We start from the raw sequence: 20,806 nt of genomic DNA, 5'->3' as shown, positions 1-20,806 counted from the left end.
ATTTATAGACTAGATTCACTTCATCTTAAAAGTGAAGGTACAAAATACCCAATTTTGAATTAAAATCCTGTTTTTAGTAAGTTGTTAAGCTGATTATGTTGATGTGAATGAAGTCATTGATGAGGTGTTCGTAGTAGAGAGATATGGTTTGTTGATTTAGGCATCAATCAGTGGGGCCTTGATGGTAAGGGGTAGGCCAATGAGGAGGCCCTGAGTGTCCTCCTCTTACACAACAACCCCCTTAATTTGAAAGATGGTATAAGATGGGTCACTGGAGGAGCGTGATGACAGCCCTTATCTGCGCCTATGTTTGGAGCAGACACACACCAAAGTTACCAGAAACTAAGGACACAACAATTTTAGCAACTGGAAGTAGACTTAAACACCCTCCCATTCCCTTCTTTTATTAACCCCATTTCTACACGTTATGTTCTTACATCGAAACTCCCCATCACTTCGTCCTAATCTAAAATTTAGAGGTTCAAATGTTCGTATGGCGCATGAGGTAAGGGAGGGTTTTGAAGTTGTAGGTTTATTAAAATATAAGCTAAATTTGCGGCAACAGAAGTCAGTAAATGCTAACGTGCATGCAGTAAATACACATAACATGCTATGGTTTAATTGCTTTTTGTTGACTCCACTTCTACTCATGCACCCACCCACTCCCTCCTCTTCTTATATAATACTGCCTTAATTAATCTCCCTCGACTCATGAATTTAAAGTCATAAAAACTTATGTCAAATAAGCTCGTTCATATTCACACGACATAATATTTAATTCTCTGGACAAACCATTTGTAATGTGACAAAACATGTCGTAAGGAATAAAAACATAGAATAAACAAAAAAAAAATGTGTATTGATTGATGGTCAACTACCTCCCATTTTTTCTTATTATAATATTATATGTTTTTAAAAATAATATTGATATACTTTTTAGTTATGGATACCATATATATCCGCGCGAATCAAGGAGGCGTCACCTTGGGAAGTTAAAAGGGTAACGATCTTCTAGAGAATACGTTTTGATTCTTTTTTTTTTTTTTTTTTTTTTTTTTTTTAATTTGTAATTAGTAACTGTAATAAACCATTTAATTATTAATTAATTAAAGGGAAATAGGAAAGGCAGCGGTCAATAGAAAACGAAAACCAAGGTTGTGGAGATTAATGAAAATTTTAATTCTATAAACTTAATTACTAAGGAATTATTGTGTTTTAACTTGTTTATTGATTTTTGTTACTAAGTGTTTAATTTAATCATCTTTATTTCGTTTGACTGGGCTACTACCATATCAAAGCCCAATGGACAGTGGACGTTCTTGATGTGGCCCAACCCAAGCGATTATGGGCTCATCACTAGAAGGCCCAAGGTGTCCATTGGGCCTAAAAAGCTGCTCACAATAATAAAATATATAATTTAAATGGATGGGAAATATTTTTTTTTTTTTCCAATTATTTGAACTTATTTTTCAAAGCAAAGCACAAGTCCTCTGCTTGCAAGGCTTCTTCTTTGGTCGTGGAGGCCTCAATGCTACCTTTATTGCTGCATCAAATACATTCTTAACGTTCTGCACCCAAAAAAGAATTCAATGGTGAGGATGGTTAGGACAGAGTCCCACATCGATTAATTTGAAAAATGAATACGAGTTTATAAAGGGAAAGATTCAATTTAGTTAGGGTCTGGCCTTTATGGATCAATCTCTATACCTTTTGGGTTTTGGAGCTGCATTCAATGTATGTAATTCCCCCGATCATCCGCCTCAGTTCCTCGCCCTGAAGAACAACCTTCAGTCCAATCAACAAACCCAAAAACAGAATCCAGTTTTTTTAAGTGATTAATTTCTTTACCTCAGCTGTGGTTATGGGTGTTGCGGTTGGATGATCAATCAGATACTGCCTGTCGTCTCGTAGATCTGCAAGTTGTTGATTTCGTTGAATGTTACCATAATTCACTCAATTTGCGGGTTAATGGTGTGAAGTTAAGGAGTTCTTACCAAGCTTAGTCCCAACCAGAACGATGGGGACGTTTGGAGCGTAATGTTTAAGTTCAGGAATCCACTGCAACATAAAGGAAGAGGGCTTACCTTTATGACATAATGGGAAATTTGAAAGAATTTAAATTACCTTCTTAAAGATGTTCTCGTAACTGGGTTTGCTGATGAGAGAAAACGACAATAGGAAGACATCAGCTCCTCTGTAACTCAGAGGCCTCAGTCTGTTGTAATCTTCCTGTCCGGCAGTGTCCCATAAGCCAAGATTGACAGTGCTGCCGTCGGCTACCACATTGGCGCTGAAGTTATCGAACACGGTCGGAACATAATCCTACGAACAAGAACGAATGAAAAAAGGAAAAGAAGCGAAACCCATTATTTGAAATAGGGAAATGGGAAATGGGTACCGTGGGAAAAGTGTTGGTGGTGTAAGAAATGAGCATACAAGTCTTCCCGACGGCGCCGTCCCCGACGGTGACGCATTTGATAAACCTGGCGGTGTTCATGGTTTGCAATGGAGGCTTCGTTGTGTAATGGATGGGTTTTAAAGGACATAGAGTTGTACAAAAAGAGAGAGGAGGGGAAGAGCAGAGAAAGCAACAAACTCCAACCACTTGGAACCGAAAGGAAAGTGATCGAAAATGGAAATGATTGCAGAAGGGGAAAGTTGAGCAATTGTTTTTGTTTTGATTTTGGGTATCTTTTTCTTCAAGTGGAAGATAAGATATAGAAGGGGGAGTTTGGGTCTTTGGGAGTTAAGAGTTGGGTGAAGTTCATCTATCTGGGCTTCGGCTTTAGCAGCTTAGATGGGGTTTGCCTTTTAGCCTCCCACCCACTTTTTCCTCTAAACAAGCCCATCTCTTGTTGCTTACACACACTGAGACCGACGCACCCAATCAGCTTTGGACTTACCCCAAAATGTGGTAAAGTTTCCAATTTGCAAGTGGTTGTACATTTGTTTCCTTTCGTGTTAGAGCAGTTGGCAAGTAACCAATAAATTTCGTTTATCGTGGATAAGAGATTCCATGTCGGTTGAAGAAGCGAAAGAAATATTCGTCGTAAGGGTGTGGAAATTTCAAAGCTCTCCAGCTTCTCAATTTCCCACGGGCGGTGGTGGCAGTGACCGTGAACATGATAACAACGACAACTCCTCCACAGTTGAAGGGAAAGCTTAAGACTGAGTCGACTGGTAATAGCTCGAGCACCATTGTGCTTAATAGAATTGGATTGGAGTTTGGTATATTAGTTCATCATTGTCATACATTATTGTTTGTGTTTCTCTCTCTTTTTTTGTGTATATTTCGAGAAATAGAACAAAAGTAGACAAATTTGATTGGAGTAAATGGTGTTTTAGCTTAAAAATGAATTATGGAAGTTATGAAAACAGTAATGGATCACAAATTGATTTAGTGACAAAAACCTTGCTGTTACCGATCCAATTGGAGGAGTTTTTGGACAAGATGTTATCATAAAGAAGACAACAAGCTGTCTAAATAATCACTCCCCAAGTCTTGAAACTCGAAAACGTCGAAATCGTCGAATAACATGTTGTTGGTGCTGCTTTTTCTCTTTGGAGTTGGCTGTTCCAATTCCATGATGCTGAAATTGAGATTGTCTTCCCAATCCCGTGTCGATCGCTTGCCCGTGATCGACACACTTCCATGGCTGCCAAGAGGCGAATAAGAAGAAGAAGAGTCATGTCCTTGAAAAGAAGGCAAATGATCATTCTTTGTTGACAAATGCATTCCCATAGCCTCAGCAACTGTCTGGACAGGGAAATTGAGATGTGCCTTTGGACCTCTAATTCTGAGTGCAGCTTTGTCATAAGCCAATGCAGCTTCCTCTGCTGTTTTGAATGTCCCAAGCCAAACCCGAGCGCCTTTCCTCGACGAATCTCGAATTTCCGCTGCATATTTCCCCCACGGTCGTCGCCTCACACCACGGTAGTGTTTCGTCGTCGCCACCGTCTTCCCCGATCGCCTTCTATCAACATCGAAACCAGAATTACTAAATGGGGTGTTCTCCAAATTCTCATTAAAACATTGCTCTGCATTGCTAACAGGAACAACCCCATCAAGCAGCTCCTCCCACGCCTCATCTCCCATGGATACCCATCTTCCAAGACTTGGTAGCCTCTCAAGAACCCCCTCCATGGATCCATCTCTATAACGAAGACTAGGTAGCTCTGTCCAAGATTTGCCACTTTTTTTCCCTCCTTGTCCATCCAATCCACTTTGGCCTATAAAGTTGGCCCAAACATTCTCTAAGATTGCTTCAGATTGATCCTGTTGGATACCCATTTGCAGTAAACAAATTATAACACAGATCCCACATGAATCAACGAAGTAAGAGAAGAAGACAGAGGCATCGGTAACCGAGCTTTATAAATAAAGGCGACCCATGTGAAGTTGATACAGCTCAGATTAAGCGCAATCCCACTCCATTCCATCAGGAACACAAAAGGAAACTTGGCCTTGAATCCAGTAATCACCTAAATTGATGGGAAAGTAATGGGGGGATTAATTTAAAGCCCCTTCAATTGACTTCTGTGGTTCCCATCTAATCATTGAATTAGGGTTTATCCATTTGATAAACAGAGAAGCAACCCAGAAAAATAAGCTGGATACAGTGTGTATTGGCGATTCTTATGATTGGAAAAATTATGAAAAATAACTCCCAAGTTCTTACGGAATTTGGAAGGGAGTTGATGCTTTATGTAGCTCCGAAAACAGGAGCTGTTGAAGCTTTAAGGAGTTTCTTTTAAAATGATCATATTCCCATTTCTTAACAGAGCAATAAGCGAGTTGACATTATCAAAAAAGGAAAAAAAGACAGAAACCCCTTTCAGACTCGGACATTCCTTTTCCGGAGAATTTAAAATTTCAAAGACATGTTCCTAAGAAATACACAAAATGGCTGCGCGCCGACTGTGTAAGGTGTCTGGTGTTACCTTAATCCGCCGTTTTGATGCTCCGGTGGTTGAACATTTAAAATTGCAAAAGTTAAAATAAATTTATGAACAAGATGATATTTTAGTTCTTTTTAAGTCTAGAAGCATGTTAAACATAACTCCAAAATTGTTTTTTTCGTTATTTAATTCTCTCGCCACTAATAGATATGATGTGATGTTGCACGTTGGTTGGGGAGGAGAACAAAAGACCTTTTATAAGGGTGGGTAAACCTTCCCCTAACAGACAGGTTTTAAAGCTTTGAGGGGAGCGTGAAAGTGAAATCCCAAAGAGGATAATATCTGCTAGCTGTGGATTTGGGTCGCTACAAATGGTATCAGAGCCAAACATTGGACGATGTGTCAGCCTTCTCGATGTTCCCCAAATGGGGGTAGACATGAGGCAGTGTGCGAGTAAGGACGTTGGGCCCTAAAAGGGGGTGGATTGTGATGTCCCACCCTTTATAAGGACGTGGAAACCTTCCTCTAGCAGACGCGTTTTTAAAGCCTTTAGGGAAAGGCCAAAGAGAGAGGACAATATTTGAGCGGTGGATCTGAGTCGTTACATATTGTTGTCATCATCGGCCTCATAGTTGTAAAACATACATAGAAAGAGATTTTCACATTCTTATAAGAAATGTTTGATTCTCCTTTTCAACCAACGAGAGATTTCACAATCCATTTCCTTAGAGTCAGAGTGTCCCAGTTAGAACGATGAGCCTCCAATGGGGTGAATTGTGAGATCCCATATCAATTAGAGAGTTAGAATAGTTTAAAAACCTCTCTTTAACAAACGTGTTTTAAAGATCGTGAAGTAAACGACGATACGTAACGAATCAAAGCATACAATATTTAATATCGGTGGGTTGATGTCATAATTGTAGTTTATGTTATTAAAAATTGGATGAAATAACTTTTGACAATTATGAAGACATAAAATTTTCTTGGAGGTGAAGGCATGAAAAGAGGAAGAAGATATCATAAATAAATGGAATGCAGAGCTGTGAGTTCAATGTACAATCAAATGAAAGCAAAACAAGTAATCTAATTTGCTCAAGAAATTAGAAACACTTCCTGTAAACGAACGCGTTGACTTTTTAAATTTGACATTTTTTGGTTGACCTGAATCCATACATGATAACGAACAGATGGGTTTCCAGAAGTTTCAAACTCTGGATCCATTTGGGCTTCAACACAATCGCTTTATTTGGGCTTGGCCCACTTTTTATCCAGCCCAGTAGCCCATCAAATTTATTATTTGATTTTTTTTTAATAATTTATTCTATTGGCTAGACTTAATCGAATAATTACGTGCTTGTCTATTATTTTATTTAACAACTTAACGATTGCATTTATTATTATTATTATTATTATTATTTGTTTCCTTTTTTAATTATTTTCTTATCCACCCAATTCTTTCTAATTATTTATTTAGAATTTTAAATCGATAGTTTATTTTTCCTAAAAGTTATAAAATGGATCAAAATAGTAATTTAATTCAATTAATTGTTAGTTGAGTAACAAATAAAAATGGAATTACTAGAATTAAAGTATTTAATATTACTTAGCCATTAAGCTTAGCTGAGTGTATATTAAAATATGAGTGTATCTAGAGCAGCACCCATATATTCTCTTTATTTGTTTTTTTATCTGGCTTGGTAAATAATTTTTAATTGTCAAATATATATATTCAAGTAGATACATGAAAGATTTATATAGTTTGTCAACTTGAATGGGTTAAGACATAGTTATGGAATTTATCTATTTATTTTTAATTTAAAAGATGTCAGCAAATAAGGTAAGGTACATTATTGTATTAATGCTCAATTAAATTCACCGATGTGACTAGCAAACGGACACCCATCCATCGCTATTTACGATCAACAACTAACTTGCTTCAAAGTCACAGAATTCCACAAAAATACACTATAATGTACAAACATTGACACATTGTGTGATTTTTCTAACACATTTTTTTTTGTTGGAATTTGGCGCAGTAAAAATGTAAATTGACATTAAACGATTTAAAATATTCATGAAAGACTCTCTACAATGATATAATATTCTACTCACATATAGATATAGATAGGGTATTATTTGATCATAAAATTCAGAGGAGCCACTTTGCACCTATTTTAACTGTCAAATAGGCTCATTCTTTCCCATTTCTGACCCACGTAGAAATGTCGTCCTCCACTCACCAACCAAGCCCTTCGCTTCTTTGTTATCAGCTTCTATATTGCTTCCTCGCCGTTCTAACGTTGCCCGTTTCCGGTGGCCGGCGCTCGTCGGAGCAGCAACATTCTGGGGTTTTCAACACTTCAACCACCACTATTTTAGTGTTCGGAGACTCCACAGTCGACCCCGGAAATAACAACTTCATTCCTACCGTGTTTCGGAGCAACTTTCCGCCTTATGGAAGGGATTTTCTCAACCACGAGCCCACCGGAAGGTTCACCAACGGCCGACTCGCCACTGATTACATCGGTAACGCCCGCCACAAATAAATTAAACTTAGAAATCCCTAAACATTGATTTATTTAATTATGTGTCTGTTTGGGTAGCTTCATATGCAGGCATCAAGGAGTTGATTCCTCCTTATTTAGACCCAAATCTGGAGATGAAGGACCTATTGACCGGAGTCAGTTTTGCCTCGGCGGGTTCTGGATTTGACCCACTTACCCCAGCCATTTCTGTAACATCTTCGTTGAATTTGCATTTTGCATTAATTTTAATTTAATATATGTAAAAACTAGAGGAAGAAGGTGAAAGATATTTGAATTTAAGTTTGTGATGTGTTGTGTTGTTGGCAGAATGTGATTCCATTAAGAAAGCAATTGGATTACTTGAAAGAGTACAAGAAACGGGTAGAGTCGGGGATTGGCAAAGACAGAGCCGAGGCGCACATCAAGAAAGCAGCGTTTGTAGTCAGTGCAGGAACAAATGACTTTGTGTTAAACTATTTTCTTCTTCCATTTCGACGCCAAATCTACTCTGTTTCTTCTTACCAGCGCTTCGTTATTCAGCTTCTCATGGACTTCCTTCAGGTTCATTTCCCCCCCCCCCCCCCCTAACCCCACCATTCCATTTCTACTGCTGCAATCAAACTAGTTGGTAGCTTACATAATTATGGCACAAGTTTGTGGGAAAGTTATATTAGAACTGTTCAGGCCAGAGCTGCCCACCCAGCCACCGGTTATTGTCCTTTTTACTTTTCGTTTACTCTTAACGTTTTTAAAACGGGCCATGTCTATACCCTTATATAAAATACCCTTAAGATCTTACAACCCATCTTTCTTGGGGCCAGGGTACTCGTAGGCACATCAGCATACTCGTTGAGACTAGCTTGACGCATTTTAAAAACTTTGAGGGAGTCTGAAAGAAAAAATCAAAAGAGAATTATGGTAACCGTTGGTTTGAGTTGTTCTCTTTATTTTCGACCGTCAATAATGAGAGTGGGGACAAAATGAAGCAGAGTGGGTGGTTGCCATGCCACTGCAACATGAACTCCTCATTCTGTTCCTGTCTCCTTCCAACTTGTCTGATGAGTTGTTTGGAATTTAAAGCATACCCTTTTAGTTTTGAGAGAATTTTATAGTACTATACTCCCATCTTTCGAGCGTTTCTTTCAAGACAAATGAGTAATAGAAACATAATGGGCAAAATCTTGTAGCTTGGATTGTGTTTTTTATTCATATACTGTGGTACCATACTTTCATGCCTGCCCTGTATGTGGAAACTTTATTGAATGGTTTGTGGTAATAAATGAGGAATGGTCTTTTTTTGAATCATATTGTTTGTTTACAGGGCTTATGGGAGGAAGGTGGTCGAAGAATTGCGGTGGTGGGGCTACCACCAATTGGCTGCCTGCCTATAGTCATCACCTTGAACTTCGATAAAACCACGCTCCCACGGGGCTGCGTCGACTCTTATTCCGCCGCTGCAAGAGGCTTCAATCAAATTCTTAAGAAGGAGTTGAAATCCATGCAGTCAAAGTTAGCCAAAGATAACGTTAAATTTTATTACGTTGATTCTTATGGGCCACTTGCCGACATGATCCATAACTTTCATAACTATGGTATTTGGATGAAAATAAGTTGAAATTCATGGGATGAAAATGTTTTTTTTTTTTTGTTTTTTGTTTTTAAAGTGAAGGGTAAATAAGTAAATGAAGTAATGAGAATGTACACGTGTTGATCTGTGATAGGGTTTGAAGAGGCTGGGAGTGGATGTTGTGGGAGTGGGTACGTGGAGGCATCGTTCTTATGCAATCCGAAAACCTACACGTGTCCTGATGCCAGCAAGTACGTGTTTTGGGACTCCATTCATCCCACTCAGACGACCTATCACAATATCTTCCTCGCCGGTCGGCCAATCGTCGATGCTATGTTAAAACACTAACGGCATATATTACATCTTTATGTTTTTTTTTTTTTTTTTTTGATTGTCGTTAATTTTTTTACGCTTTTTATTTTATTATTTCCAGTCTCGTTTCTGCATCCAATAAAATGAGGATAATACACGTAATTTTATTTTATTTTATTTTATTTATTCCTCCTTATTAATTTTTATACGATGGAAAAAATTGCAATATTATGGGCTGGTGCCTGATGTTAACGGGACTCGGTCCAGCCCAATCTATCAGCCGGCCGCCTTTCAGGTTTGGTACTCAAGCCTGCATTCTTCGGACTCGGATTTCAGGCGCCCTTTTTTTGCTCGACAGTCTTCGGGCCGCTATCTCTCGCGCTTTTCGCGGTGATGATGTTAAAGCGGAGTTGGTGTTCGAATCGCACATAAACTGTTTGGGAGTGTGAATGTTCGATGTGATAAAAAGTATTGTTTCCCCGATTGATTTTTTTATTTCATTTCTCCGCGATGCGAAGCTCTTCGTTACGAACGTTGAGGACCATTGCTGGTTCTGCGAAATTTTCTCTCGCTAGTGCTTCGCCGGCGGTTCGACAATCTTCTCGTTCCTATTTTGCTAATGTGAGTCTTGAGAAACTGCAGAAGGAAGCTATTCCTTGTGATTTCCTCAAATGGTGTTCGATTGGTTTCTTTCGGACTTCAAGATTCGCTTCGGGGTTCGCCCCCTTGCAACAAAAGCCGTTGGATTCGATTATGGATATGGAGAGGGCGAAAGATCGGTCACCGGAGGACCTCGCTTCCATCTGGGATGATGTAAGGTTTCTTCTTCTTCTTGTTAATTTTGTTTAATTTTAGTCACAATATTCGTTTCTGTTTGTAGGATTCCAAAATTCTTTATAGTCGAAATGTGTAATCTCTAGGATCGGTTAATTTGGTAGAGGAGATTAATGTGCGAGAAAAGACAGGTTTCATGAATTCGAGTACTTTGGAGTATTGTTAGAACTTAAAATCGGCGGAACCTTTGTACTTTGTAGTCATGAATGAGAGAGCTCCATTTTGAATCTAGTCACTTGCTCCTACGAATTCCAGATGAAATGAATTTTATACTACACACTTCCAAAGTATGTTCAAAATTTCCAGAATCTAGAACCGAGAAGCGAAAGTGCCCCCCCTTGGATGGATAATCCATTTATTGGGACAACGACAATGGCTTCGTAAATTGTTCTTCAATGATTGTTTACATTTTTTCATTTAGAGGTTCTTCAATGGAAGATATTTTTGAGCTAACTCAAACCTTGGTTAAATGTTATCAGTGTTAGTAACTTGAGTGAAACCATGGATGATTTTATTGTTGTCACTTTTTCACCAAAATGTGCAATTATTCTCACATTCTTTTGCGGGGTTCTGCTCTACCAGTATCATTTGGGAAGAGGTCATATTGGGGCATCGATGAAAGCTAAACTATATCATTTATTGGAACAACGAGCAGCAGATTGGTAATTATCAAACATTTTATAATTCCCGGTTTGATTCATTTTCAGTATTTTGCCGTTCTAAGTTTAGTGCAATCTTGCAGCCGACACTTCGTCATTCCTTTGTGGCGTGGAAGTGGTTATACTACCATGTTTGTTCAAGGTTTGATCCTTAACTCGTGGCTTTAAGTTATCTGTTTATATTAATTGAAAGAAAGGGTCCTTATCTGAAAGTTATATAATTTGATGCCGTTACTTAATCCCTTCATGTGTTTTCTTTTTCTCCCCCTCTCTTTGTTTAATAGAAATAGGAATAATATTTGAAGAAAAAATAAATACACAGAAATTAGAATACCATCAAGGGATTAATCAAAGGGTTATTCTACAGTCATCCATCGGTTTATTTTTTCTTCAAATAAACCTGATATATTTGAAACACCAAAGCTTGATGGTAAAGACCAAACCTTGAAGAAACATGTGAATTACCATCAAGCTTTGGTGTTTCAAAGAAATCAGGTTTCTTCTACAATAATGAACTTCAGGTTGCTATGGGAGAGGGTCTTAAATCTGGATGAAACGATTTCGTGGTCTTATCTTTGCTCATTGTAATTGTTTATAGTTTAGAAGTTTGAAGTCTTGCTTAATCAAAACAGTGCTGGAAAATTGTTGGTGATCGAGATCTTATGTATATTTGGGCTGTGGGATATAAAACATAGAATTTAGTCTTGCCAGCAATGCTTATAGTTCAATTTAAATGCTTAACTCGGTTATATATGCAAATCATTTTGCAGTTCAAATGCCGTATATCCTTTTCACTGGCCTTGAAGATTACAAGGCAAGAGGAACTCAAGCAGCTCCCTACTTCACCGTGGCCTATTACAAAGAATTTGCAGAGAGCAAGGATTTAGTGCTTATTCGAGGTGATATTGTGTTTACAAGTAAGCTCACCGACCAGGAGGCAGAATGGCTTTTAGAGACCATACAATCCTTCTATCTGAACGATGCTCGGTACAAGCTGGTTGAACGGTTTAACAAACAAACACGTGATTTTGAGTTCAAGGATGTCTTACAAGCACTGGAAATGCCCATTTTATGATTTCTGCGGAGCTTAGCAGGAAATAGTGCCTTCTTGAAGGTAATAATAAGAAATTTAGGAAAACATGACCAGCCTTTGTAAAGCTATCATTTATAGTTCCTCATAACTTTGTAGGCTGTTTTGACCTTTAGAAAGAACCATCCTAGTTCATAAATTTGAGAACAACGTCATAAATTGAATCCCAAAATTTAATTTGTCTGATTGGGTGAAAATTGGATTATGAGATCAATTTTTTTCTTTTAAATTTAATTTATAATTTTTGAGTTATTTAATTTTCTTCACCTTTCAGGTATATAGTTTGAGATGTATTAAATACTTTAGAATATTACTTGAATAGAACTAGAAATAAATCGAGCGAACAATTATTCTTATCACATAGTGAAGAGTAACTCGTAACTCCTAAATATTAAAACTCATCTAAATGCAAATTTGTGTTTCATTGATTTTTTTTAAATATAATTAATGATAATATTAACAAATAATTAAATATCGTCCAAAATCTAAATAAATTAGCAATAAAGTTTTATGCGAGTAGAATAAATCGAAGTAAAAAAAAAAAAAAAAAAAAGATAAACTGAAAAAAATAGAAGTGGAAAAACTAGAATCTAAAAAAGGAAAAAATATAAAACGAAAAAAAGGAAAACAGTAATAATTAAATAGCAAAAATAATTAAAAAGTAAAATAAACAAAACATTTTAGTAATGCCTATTATTAATATTGAGAAAGGCCCAAGGAGAAAAATGGAAAGTTAAAGACGACGTCGTTTAGGGAAGCAGATTAAAATGTCTCGGACGCGATGTTAGAAGAAACAGACACCCCCTTTCTCTCCTTTGCTTTCAACACTTCAAAACCCTCGGTAACTCTTTCCACTAACCTTCCAAATCTCTCTGTTCCTTCGTTCACAACCTCTTCTCGCACATACATTGCCCCTGCAGTCTTCTCGAATTCGCTTTGCCGCCATTCCTCCTTCTTGGCGAATTGCAGTTCCAATTCCTGGAGTTAGCGTCAATGAGTGAGCCCTCCAAAGAGGCCCTGCACATCGAGAAGCTCTATGTGTTCGGCGAGCGTCTCAATGTGGCGGAGGACAAGTCTCAGGTTTCCTGCTCATTCCACTGCTCCTCTCTTTCTTTTTAGATTTTGAAAATATGTTGGGGCGGGTTTTGATTCTGGGATTAACTCTGTTGCCTTTTGTTTCAGCATGTGAAAGATTATCAAGGGATTATAGACGCAGCAAAAACGAGTACCAAAGCCAAGCAATTGGCCGCTCAACTCATTCCAAGGTTCTTCAAGTTCTTTCCCAGCCTTTCTGGTCCTGCCATCGACGCTCATATCGATCTGATTGAAGAAGAAGAGCTGGCGGTTTGTATATCTCGAACTTCACAATCCGTTTTAGTTATCCTGTATGGTCGATAAACTTTGTGAAAGAAAGAAGTTACGGAAAGAAAGAAAATAACATAAAATTTATTAAATCTGCTTGCTTGATTGGTTATCGGACGTTTCTAGGGCGGTTCTCCACTCTCCTCGTGATGATTTTTTTTTTCTATACATTTCTTGAGCTGGTTTTATTAAGTGCTTTTTTTTTACGTTTGATTTGTAAGGCTTCTTCTGTTTGTATGACTTTGCAGATACGAGTTCAGGCAATTCGAGGACTTCCTCTTTTCTGCAAGGATACACCAGAAAATATTGGCAAAATTGTTGACATTCTTGTTCAAATTCTTGCATCGGGTAAATTATTTTTCAGTTCTAAAAGGTATTACAGATTACTATACTTAATTGGAAAACTGATTTAGTGATCTTTAATGCCTTAGAGGAATTTGTGGAGCGTGATGCTGTTCATAAAGCTCTAATGGCTCTCTTGAGGCAGGATGTTAAAGGTAGATACTAAATATTTTAATATGATGTCCATTTTTTTTTCTAGTGTACATGATGATACATACATAGTTTAAACTTGTGCATGACTCAACTAGCTATGTCATTTGATCCAATGTCAGAGGTTTGAATCCCCACTCCGTTGAACTTAAAAAAAAAAAATAATAATAATCATGCATAAAGTGTCAGTGATGCAAATTTTCAAAATAACATGAACGTTTCTGTTACAAAATTTTAAGTCTTATCATCTTATTATATATGTGTGTGATGATGCAGCCTCATTGACAGCGTTGTTTAAGCACATTGGCAGTGTTGATGAACCAACTACTGATGAAGTTATTCGTGAGAAGGTCTTAAGCTTTATCAGAGATAAGGTGAGAGGGTGATATGAGCAATGTCATTTGCAGCTAATATTAGTTATTCGTTGGTACAAGTTAGTGGATCATTATCTTCCATTTATATCTGTAGGTTTTCCCTAGCAAATCTGAACTCTTGAAGCCCCAAGAGGAAATGGAAAGACACATAACAGATTTGATAAAAAAGGTAAACTTATAAAAATACATACATTTTAATCTATTTAAAGCTTCTTCTTCCTCTTCGGCTATTTATCCATTCGGAGTTTATACAATACAGATTTAATTTTATTGCTTTACTAGAGGATGAGCAAGTAATGTTATTAAGTTTATTTCAGAGTTTAGAAGATGTGACTGGAGCTGAATTTAGAATGTTCATGGACTTCTTAAAAAGTTTGAGTATATTTGGAGAAAAAGCACCCCCAGAGCGATTGAAAGAACTTATCGGAATCATTGAAGGGCAAGCTGATTTAGATGCTCAGTTCATTGTGAGTATCTTTCGCTTATGATAACATTTTCACATTTGTGAATGATATTTTCTAACACAATGTGCAGTGATGCATATACATTAACATCTCTCTGCTCTATTTCTTTACATTTCCATCCTGTATCACTCTGTAATGAAAGCTTTATACTCTCATGAGTGCCTACTACATCGATTTGTTTGATTAATAAGTAATTTTTTTTTGTTTAAATTGATTCCTTTAACAAGTAGTAGTAATATTTGAGGAAAATGTGACAGTATTTAAAATAGTTTATTGAACAGTATCCTATTTGAAATTTGGAAAGAGTGTGATTCTTCAATAACCAGTTGTGCATTGAGAAGCTTTATGACAGATTGTGAGTGTAAAAGTTTCACAATCATGAGTCTGCTGCACTATTAATTAGATTAGTTGGGTTTAGGACTGAAATGAAAAATACAGCTCTGTTTGAAATATATGAAGAGGAACACGATGATTGTCTTGTTCATGCTTTGGACACAATAGATTATTTGGTGATATTTCTGTGTCTGAGTTAAATTATTATCTTGTTGCCACTATCACGTTACTGAGTTAGTATCAACAGTTTTCTTTTTGATATTTGCTGCCAAATATAATTTCCCCTATTCATTTTTCATTTTTACTTCTATTTTATTAATTACATTCCATCAAATGGGGCTTTAATGCAGGTTTCAGATGCAGATCATATTGACAGGTTGATATCATGCCTTTTTATGGCTATCCCTTTTGTTGTGGTATGTACATTTTACCTTGTACATAAGTGAATGATAATTTCACCATGTTTCTAATACTTTTGTGAGACTACTTACCATCCATGTCATCATATACAGAGGGGTGCGTCAAGTTGCAAGTTCCTCAGCTATCTGAACAAACATGTTATTCCAGTTTTTGAGAAGGTGATAATAATTTCTTTATTTCTCTCCATGCAAACCAAATTACAGTTTGTTTTTCCTAGTAAAATAAACCATTTTCCAGCCCTGATCTATTTGCAATCATATTTTATTTAAAGGCTTATTCCTTATGTCTCTAATTTTGGAATATGATTGTTTTGATTGTTAAATGATAACTATGGATTGGAGCTAGTGGAAAAACAAATGGGCTTAAGTGATTGGTTCAAACTATGGTGGCCACCTTTTGAAATTCTATGTGTTCCTTTGGCAACAAAATGTGGCAGGCTTAGCTGGTTGTCTTCCCAGATCATTTGAGGTCTGACTATGTTGACTATGGCCCTCATGAATCAAAAGGAAAATATATGTCAATGACTACTCTTTTACAAACAATGTGTGTACATATTATTTTTTACTATGACTGGCCGAAGCTGAGTCAAGAGCTTGTTACTTCTTAGTGGATTTGAAGTCTTGGTGATGAAATTAAATTTTTTTTTTTTTAGTTCTAGAAAAAGGTTTTTCTTTCTCAATATGTTTGCATTTGGATATATTCTTAGGTTTTGGTGATCATGTGAAAAATAGTTAACAGGGTGGGATGGCATTTATATTTGAGGTTTATAATTTATCCTTTTCCCCTATTGATATTTGAACACGATTGCAGAATTTTTTTAAATTTCCACATTTACTTTTTCCAAAAAAAGGAAGATAAAGTTAATCATAAATCTATTTTCCAATTATTTGTTGGATTATCTATTTTTAAATGAAGAGTAGAACATTTCTTTTCCTCTGAAGATGTCTTATTCCAATTCAATGGCTGCCTTCCGCTATATGAAATCTTCACAATGCAATCATTATCCTTGTACTGCCTGAAGGATCTTATTCATAATCCTTCTGATGTTGATGTCTAAAATTTTTGTCAATACCCTATGTCTGAAATTTAATCTTCTAATTTTTTCTCCATTCTGCTTTTCAGCTGCCTGAGGAACGCAAGCTGGATTTGCTTAAAGCCCTTGCAGAATTTTCACCATACACAACACCTCAAGATTCACGTCTATTCCTTCCTTCTGTTGTTCAACTCTTGAAGGTAACTCTGACTCCCATCTTTTTTAAATAGTGACTGAGGAGATTTGGCATGTGTGGGGTGGACTAGATATCATTGTTTGAAAAAAAGCGTCTCTATAGAGAAAGGCTGGTAAACTGTGCTTTGCTTCAAGAAGCAAGGTGTCCCCTCTGGGGTGTGCTCTCTGTCTCATGGTGCACCTGTTTTTTCAATTCTTTTTGTGAGAAACTAAAAAAAAAAAATTCCAATATCCTTTACTTCCCCTATTAATTTTATACGACAGTTATAATTTCTTAAACATTTCATTATCTTATTATTAGTAATATGATATTTTTAATTTCTTAAACATTTCATTATCTTATTATGAGTAATACGATACTTTTTTAATGACCTTCCTCGGCTGGCTTTGTTTTATACGTTATAGGTTGTGCAATTGTGTTATAATACCATTTTGTTTCCATATATAAACACTTATTTATATTTTCTGTCATGCTCTCCACCCAAAAAAAAAAAAAAAAAAAAAAATATCCACTTTATTTTTTTCTTCACAGGGTATTGCACTTTAGTACCCCTCACGCTCTAAAAGGTGCACTCTTAAATAATGATTCATAAGGTTGTTAAGAACAAATATTTTTATCCACTTATTGATGGGGCAAAAATCCTTTGGTCCAATGGTTTCTTTGTCATCCTTTGGAGACTTTGGTTTGAAAGAAATTTTAGAATTTTTCGTGATCAAGAAAACTAATGGGAATTTTTTGGGATTTGGTTATACTTTTTGCTTCTACTTGGTTTTCTACCTTTTTTTTTTTTTTTTTTTTTTTTTTTTTTTTTTTTTTTGTAATTGTAGTCTAACTCATATTTACACCAATTGGGAATCTTTTTTTAACCCATTGATGTGTGGCGATATCTCATCTCCCCCACCTTTTTTTTTTATTTTCTCTCTTGATAATGAAAGTTACGTTTCTTATAAAGGAAAAAGAACAAGTATTTTGATAACTATCCTTTTCTAAACTGTCTTGGGAAGTACTTTTGCAATCCCTCAAGCCTTTAAGAAGTCATCCCTTTTTTTTCCACTTTATAGTTTTTAATATTCCGTTGCCTCTTATCCTATGTATATTTATAGGATATATCTGTCTTATGCAAGTATTAGTTTGTGTTCCTTGGAAGAATTTCGGACTGCCTTTTATCTCTATATTCTTGTCAAATATCGGTTGGTTAAAAAAAGAACTTGGTTATTCTGCTTATTAATCTATCATTAAAAGCATTGGACCCTTCTATTCACAGAAGTATATGCCTGGGAGAAAGACGGGAGAAGAGATGAACTTTACTTATGTTGAGTGCCTGTTATACACGTTTCATCATTTGGCTCACAAGGTTAGTTTTTTTGTTTTTTTTGGGGTAGTAGAAAGCAGTAATCTTTGTCCCCGTTCTAGTAATCAGATTATAATGTTAGAATCCTTTTGAAGTCATTGGTGTGGCATTCTTATGCTATATTCGTGCTCTAGGTCCCCAATGCCACAAATAGCTTGTGTGGTTACAAGATTGTTACTGGCCAGCCTTCAGATAGACTGGGGGAGGACTTCTCTGGTAACTACAAGGATCTTACAGAAAGGTATTCATTCTTTAAGTAGTTTATAATTTTTGCTTAAATATCTTTTTTTCTTATATATAAAAAAAATGGAATTGAAGTCTCCTCTTGCTTATAAGACAGGTCACTGTGGTAATATTATTATTTGTCCATGAAGGGACTAAACTAATCTGGTTAATGTGTATCCTTCAAAATTTTTCTTTTTACCTCTTTATTCGCCACCAATTTCTTTATCATGTGCCAACTCTTTTTCTCCATTTATGCAATTCTACTTCTCCATTCATGCAACTAATCCCTTCATTCTTCTCATAAGACTCTATTTTGTGATGGTCTAAAAATTAGTAGCTCTTCAAATTAATTAACAACTCCAACGATGGACTCTTTTATTTTATTATTTTTAGTAATAGGTTTAGTTGATTAGGCCATCTCATCCATGCAGAATCTCGTGATTATTGTTTTTTTCAGTTGTTCCGAAACTAGAATTCTGGAAATAATCATTTTAATCCCCTTTTCCCCCTTTGGTTTCAGTTATTCATCTGATTGTTTGTCATTGAATAGTCAGTAGGGTGTCCCATTTGCTGTCTTTTTCATCTTTAAAGCCTTGCTGAACCTTCACACCCCCACACCACCACCACCACGCTGATTGATGGTTGATCAATTTCCGACCTGCAGGTTAACTAATATCGAGGAGTTGACTAGAGCTACCATTAAGAAGTTAACTCAAGGGATGGATGAACACAACAAGGCGATGGCAGCAGCCAAGTCGGAGGAAGCAAAAAGTAAAATTGTGAGTGCTTCTCTCATTAAACCTATGGTCTTTCACTTTAGTTTGCCATAAACATGTGGTCATTGTTCTTTTTTTTATTTTTATATTTTTGTCTTCTTGTTTTGTAGAAAACCCAACAGCAAAATGCCAAAACTGGCTTGCGGACCTGCAATAATATTTTAGTGATGGCAAAGGTTAGAAAGCAGTGTGCTTCGTAACTTTGTTGTAATATTTTTGATATTTGGTTCGTCTAACCCAATCTTTATTTTTATTTTCAGCCCTTGCACGCAAAGGCACCCTCATTTATTGGGGATAAGAGCATCAACCTATCTTGGAAGGAAGTAACAAAAACTCACGTGTCCACTACCACAACCGCAGCTGGGTAAGTTAACTAGTAATTTAGGCCCTTTGGTCAATGATTGTTCTCCCTTTTACAGATTATGTGCTACCAGTAGTGTTTCTTTTTTGTTCCTTGGATGAGTAGGTGGTTAAACGAGTGTAGTCTAGAAACTTTGAGGTTTATGTTTATTTGGTCCTTGAGTTCAAGAGTGTTTAATGGGTTCCTAAACTTTCAACTTTGTAACTAGTAAATCTGTGAAAAACATTTGAAAGCTCGAGGACTACGTTTGTAATTTTTAAAATTCAAAGGCCAAACTGACATAAATCTCGTAGTTCATACTAAATTTAATAACTATTTGGTTCTCATTGTAGGTTCTTACATAGGCCTAAGAGACTTTTGGACGATGAACTTCCTATATTCACTTTATTTTTATGTAACATCCCACTAGAGCGGTCTGCAATGAGCGACATCTGTGTTCTTAGAAAAAAAAAATGTCTTTCTGTGCAGGGGAAAACGGCCTGCTGCTATTGCAGCTAATGTATCAAACAACATACCATCAAAGAAAGGTCGTGGACCGGGTGGTTTGCATAATCAGCTTGTTAATAGGGCATTGGAAGGGTTATCTTATGGCGGCCGTGGAGGGATGAGGGGAGGTCGAGGAAGAGGTTGGGGTGGACGGGGAAGAGGAAAAGGTTACCGTTAAAATTTTGTGTGCAGCAGCTAAAGAGATGGAGGACATCAGATATTCACGTTGAGAAGAAATTGATGATATAGTAGGAGGCATCACTGAAATGAGTTAATCTGCCGAAGAAGTTTTGATATTAAGCTTATATGGTGATGAGTTTGCAGATTCAAGGTGTAAAATGCTAACGATTGAAAGTCTCTAGAGACTGTAAAAGAATATTAGATTGGTTTCAGGCTTTGGGTCATTCTTTCCCCGAGTTAGTGACAGAAAACGGCGAGATGAGTTAACTAAACACTCTTAAATGTGGATGCTACTACGATTTGCTGACTTTCAATGTATTTTTATGACAGCCGACGACTTCAACAGTAGGATGATGTTCATGCTTCTATTCAATATTTATTTCCCTCTAGTTGTTGATGGCGGTCGACTGCCTTCATTGTCTACTTTTAAGGGAAAAAACGTGTATTTCATTATAGGCTTGGGCAAGATTTGTGTTTCTTGCCAACTTTTTACTATTTTACGTCTACGATTTCTCTTTAATCTGGTTGTTGATTGATTCATCATCAACAATAAAAATACCAACCACACTAAAAACACCAAGGAAAATACGTAAGAATATGAATTAAAAATATAAAACTGGATTCAAATATTGAGCAGGTGAGCTATATTCATACGTGAGTTTGACCAAACTGTTATTATTTAAATCAAATTGAGAATAGCAGGTTTAAAACTCCTTTCATACGTACCATAATGGTAAAACATTCAGAAACAAGAAGCTATTATTTCAATAAAGTAACCTAAGATCCTACGCGGCTTTGAAAAATCTTCATATTGAAATCAACAACTTCCTCTAGAAATTTGATTTGAATTTCCCTAACTAATCTTCC

General features: G+C 36.5%; 5 protein-coding genes across 5 annotated transcripts; 3 read left to right on the top strand and 2 right to left on the bottom strand.

Moving 5' to 3' along the window:
• Nucleotides 1–1,247: 1,247 nt before the first annotated feature.
• Nucleotides 1,248–2,554, bottom strand: LOC111803913 (rac-like GTP-binding protein RAC13). The gene is made up of 6 exons (XM_023688526.2): nt 2,399–2,554; nt 2,125–2,322; nt 1,995–2,058; nt 1,849–1,913; nt 1,708–1,773; nt 1,248–1,568 (listed from the first exon to the last, which is right to left on the bottom strand). Exons 1-6 carry the CDS (start codon nt 2,495–2,497, stop codon nt 1,470–1,472), a joined length of 591 nt encoding a protein of 196 aa, XP_023544294.1. The 5' UTR covers nt 2,498–2,554; the 3' UTR covers nt 1,248–1,469.
• A 772-nt stretch (nt 2,555–3,326) lies between these two features.
• On the bottom strand, nt 3,327–4,654 carry LOC111803911 (Integrase-type DNA-binding superfamily protein). The gene has a single exon (XM_023688524.2). It carries the CDS (start codon nt 4,289–4,291, stop codon nt 3,458–3,460), a length of 834 nt encoding a protein of 277 aa, XP_023544292.2. The 5' UTR covers nt 4,292–4,654; the 3' UTR covers nt 3,327–3,457.
• Nucleotides 4,655–7,079: 2,425 nt separating this feature from the next.
• On the top strand, nt 7,080–9,489 carry LOC111803908 (GDSL esterase/lipase At5g45960). The gene is made up of 5 exons (XM_023688521.2): nt 7,080–7,425; nt 7,503–7,633; nt 7,752–7,985; nt 8,746–9,016; nt 9,146–9,489. The coding sequence occupies exons 1-5, from the start codon at nt 7,122–7,124 to the stop codon at nt 9,337–9,339; spliced, it is 1,134 nt and encodes a 377-aa protein (XP_023544289.2). The 5' UTR covers nt 7,080–7,121; the 3' UTR covers nt 9,340–9,489.
• A 129-nt stretch (nt 9,490–9,618) lies between these two features.
• On the top strand, nt 9,619–12,072 carry LOC111803912 (ATP synthase F1 complex assembly factor). The gene is made up of 4 exons (XM_023688525.2): nt 9,619–10,116; nt 10,720–10,799; nt 10,880–10,938; nt 11,567–12,072. The coding sequence occupies exons 1-4, from the start codon at nt 9,814–9,816 to the stop codon at nt 11,869–11,871; spliced, it is 747 nt and encodes a 248-aa protein (XP_023544293.2). The 5' UTR covers nt 9,619–9,813; the 3' UTR covers nt 11,872–12,072.
• Nucleotides 12,073–12,674: 602 nt separating this feature from the next.
• LOC111804270 (apoptosis inhibitor 5-like protein API5) lies at nt 12,675–20,287 on the top strand. Its single transcript, XM_087127628.1, has 16 exons — nt 12,675–12,966; nt 13,069–13,230; nt 13,497–13,596; nt 13,680–13,745; nt 14,017–14,114; nt 14,209–14,283; nt 14,432–14,581; nt 15,262–15,327; nt 15,424–15,489; nt 16,454–16,564; nt 17,825–17,914; nt 18,046–18,152; nt 18,801–18,915; nt 19,023–19,088; nt 19,173–19,276; nt 19,742–20,287. The coding sequence occupies exons 1-16, from the start codon at nt 12,880–12,882 to the stop codon at nt 19,935–19,937; spliced, it is 1,659 nt and encodes a 552-aa protein (XP_086983754.1). The 5' UTR covers nt 12,675–12,879; the 3' UTR covers nt 19,938–20,287.
• The last annotated feature ends 519 nt before the right edge of the window (nt 20,288–20,806 follow it).

Source organism: Cucurbita pepo, chromosome 10, assembly GCF_057944985.1.
Source record: "Cucurbita pepo subsp. pepo isolate OVF chromosome 10, ASM5794498v1, whole genome shotgun sequence".
NCBI lineage: Eukaryota > Viridiplantae > Streptophyta > Magnoliopsida > Cucurbitales > Cucurbitaceae > Cucurbita > Cucurbita pepo.
This window is presented reverse-complemented; position numbering and strand designations above follow the sequence as displayed.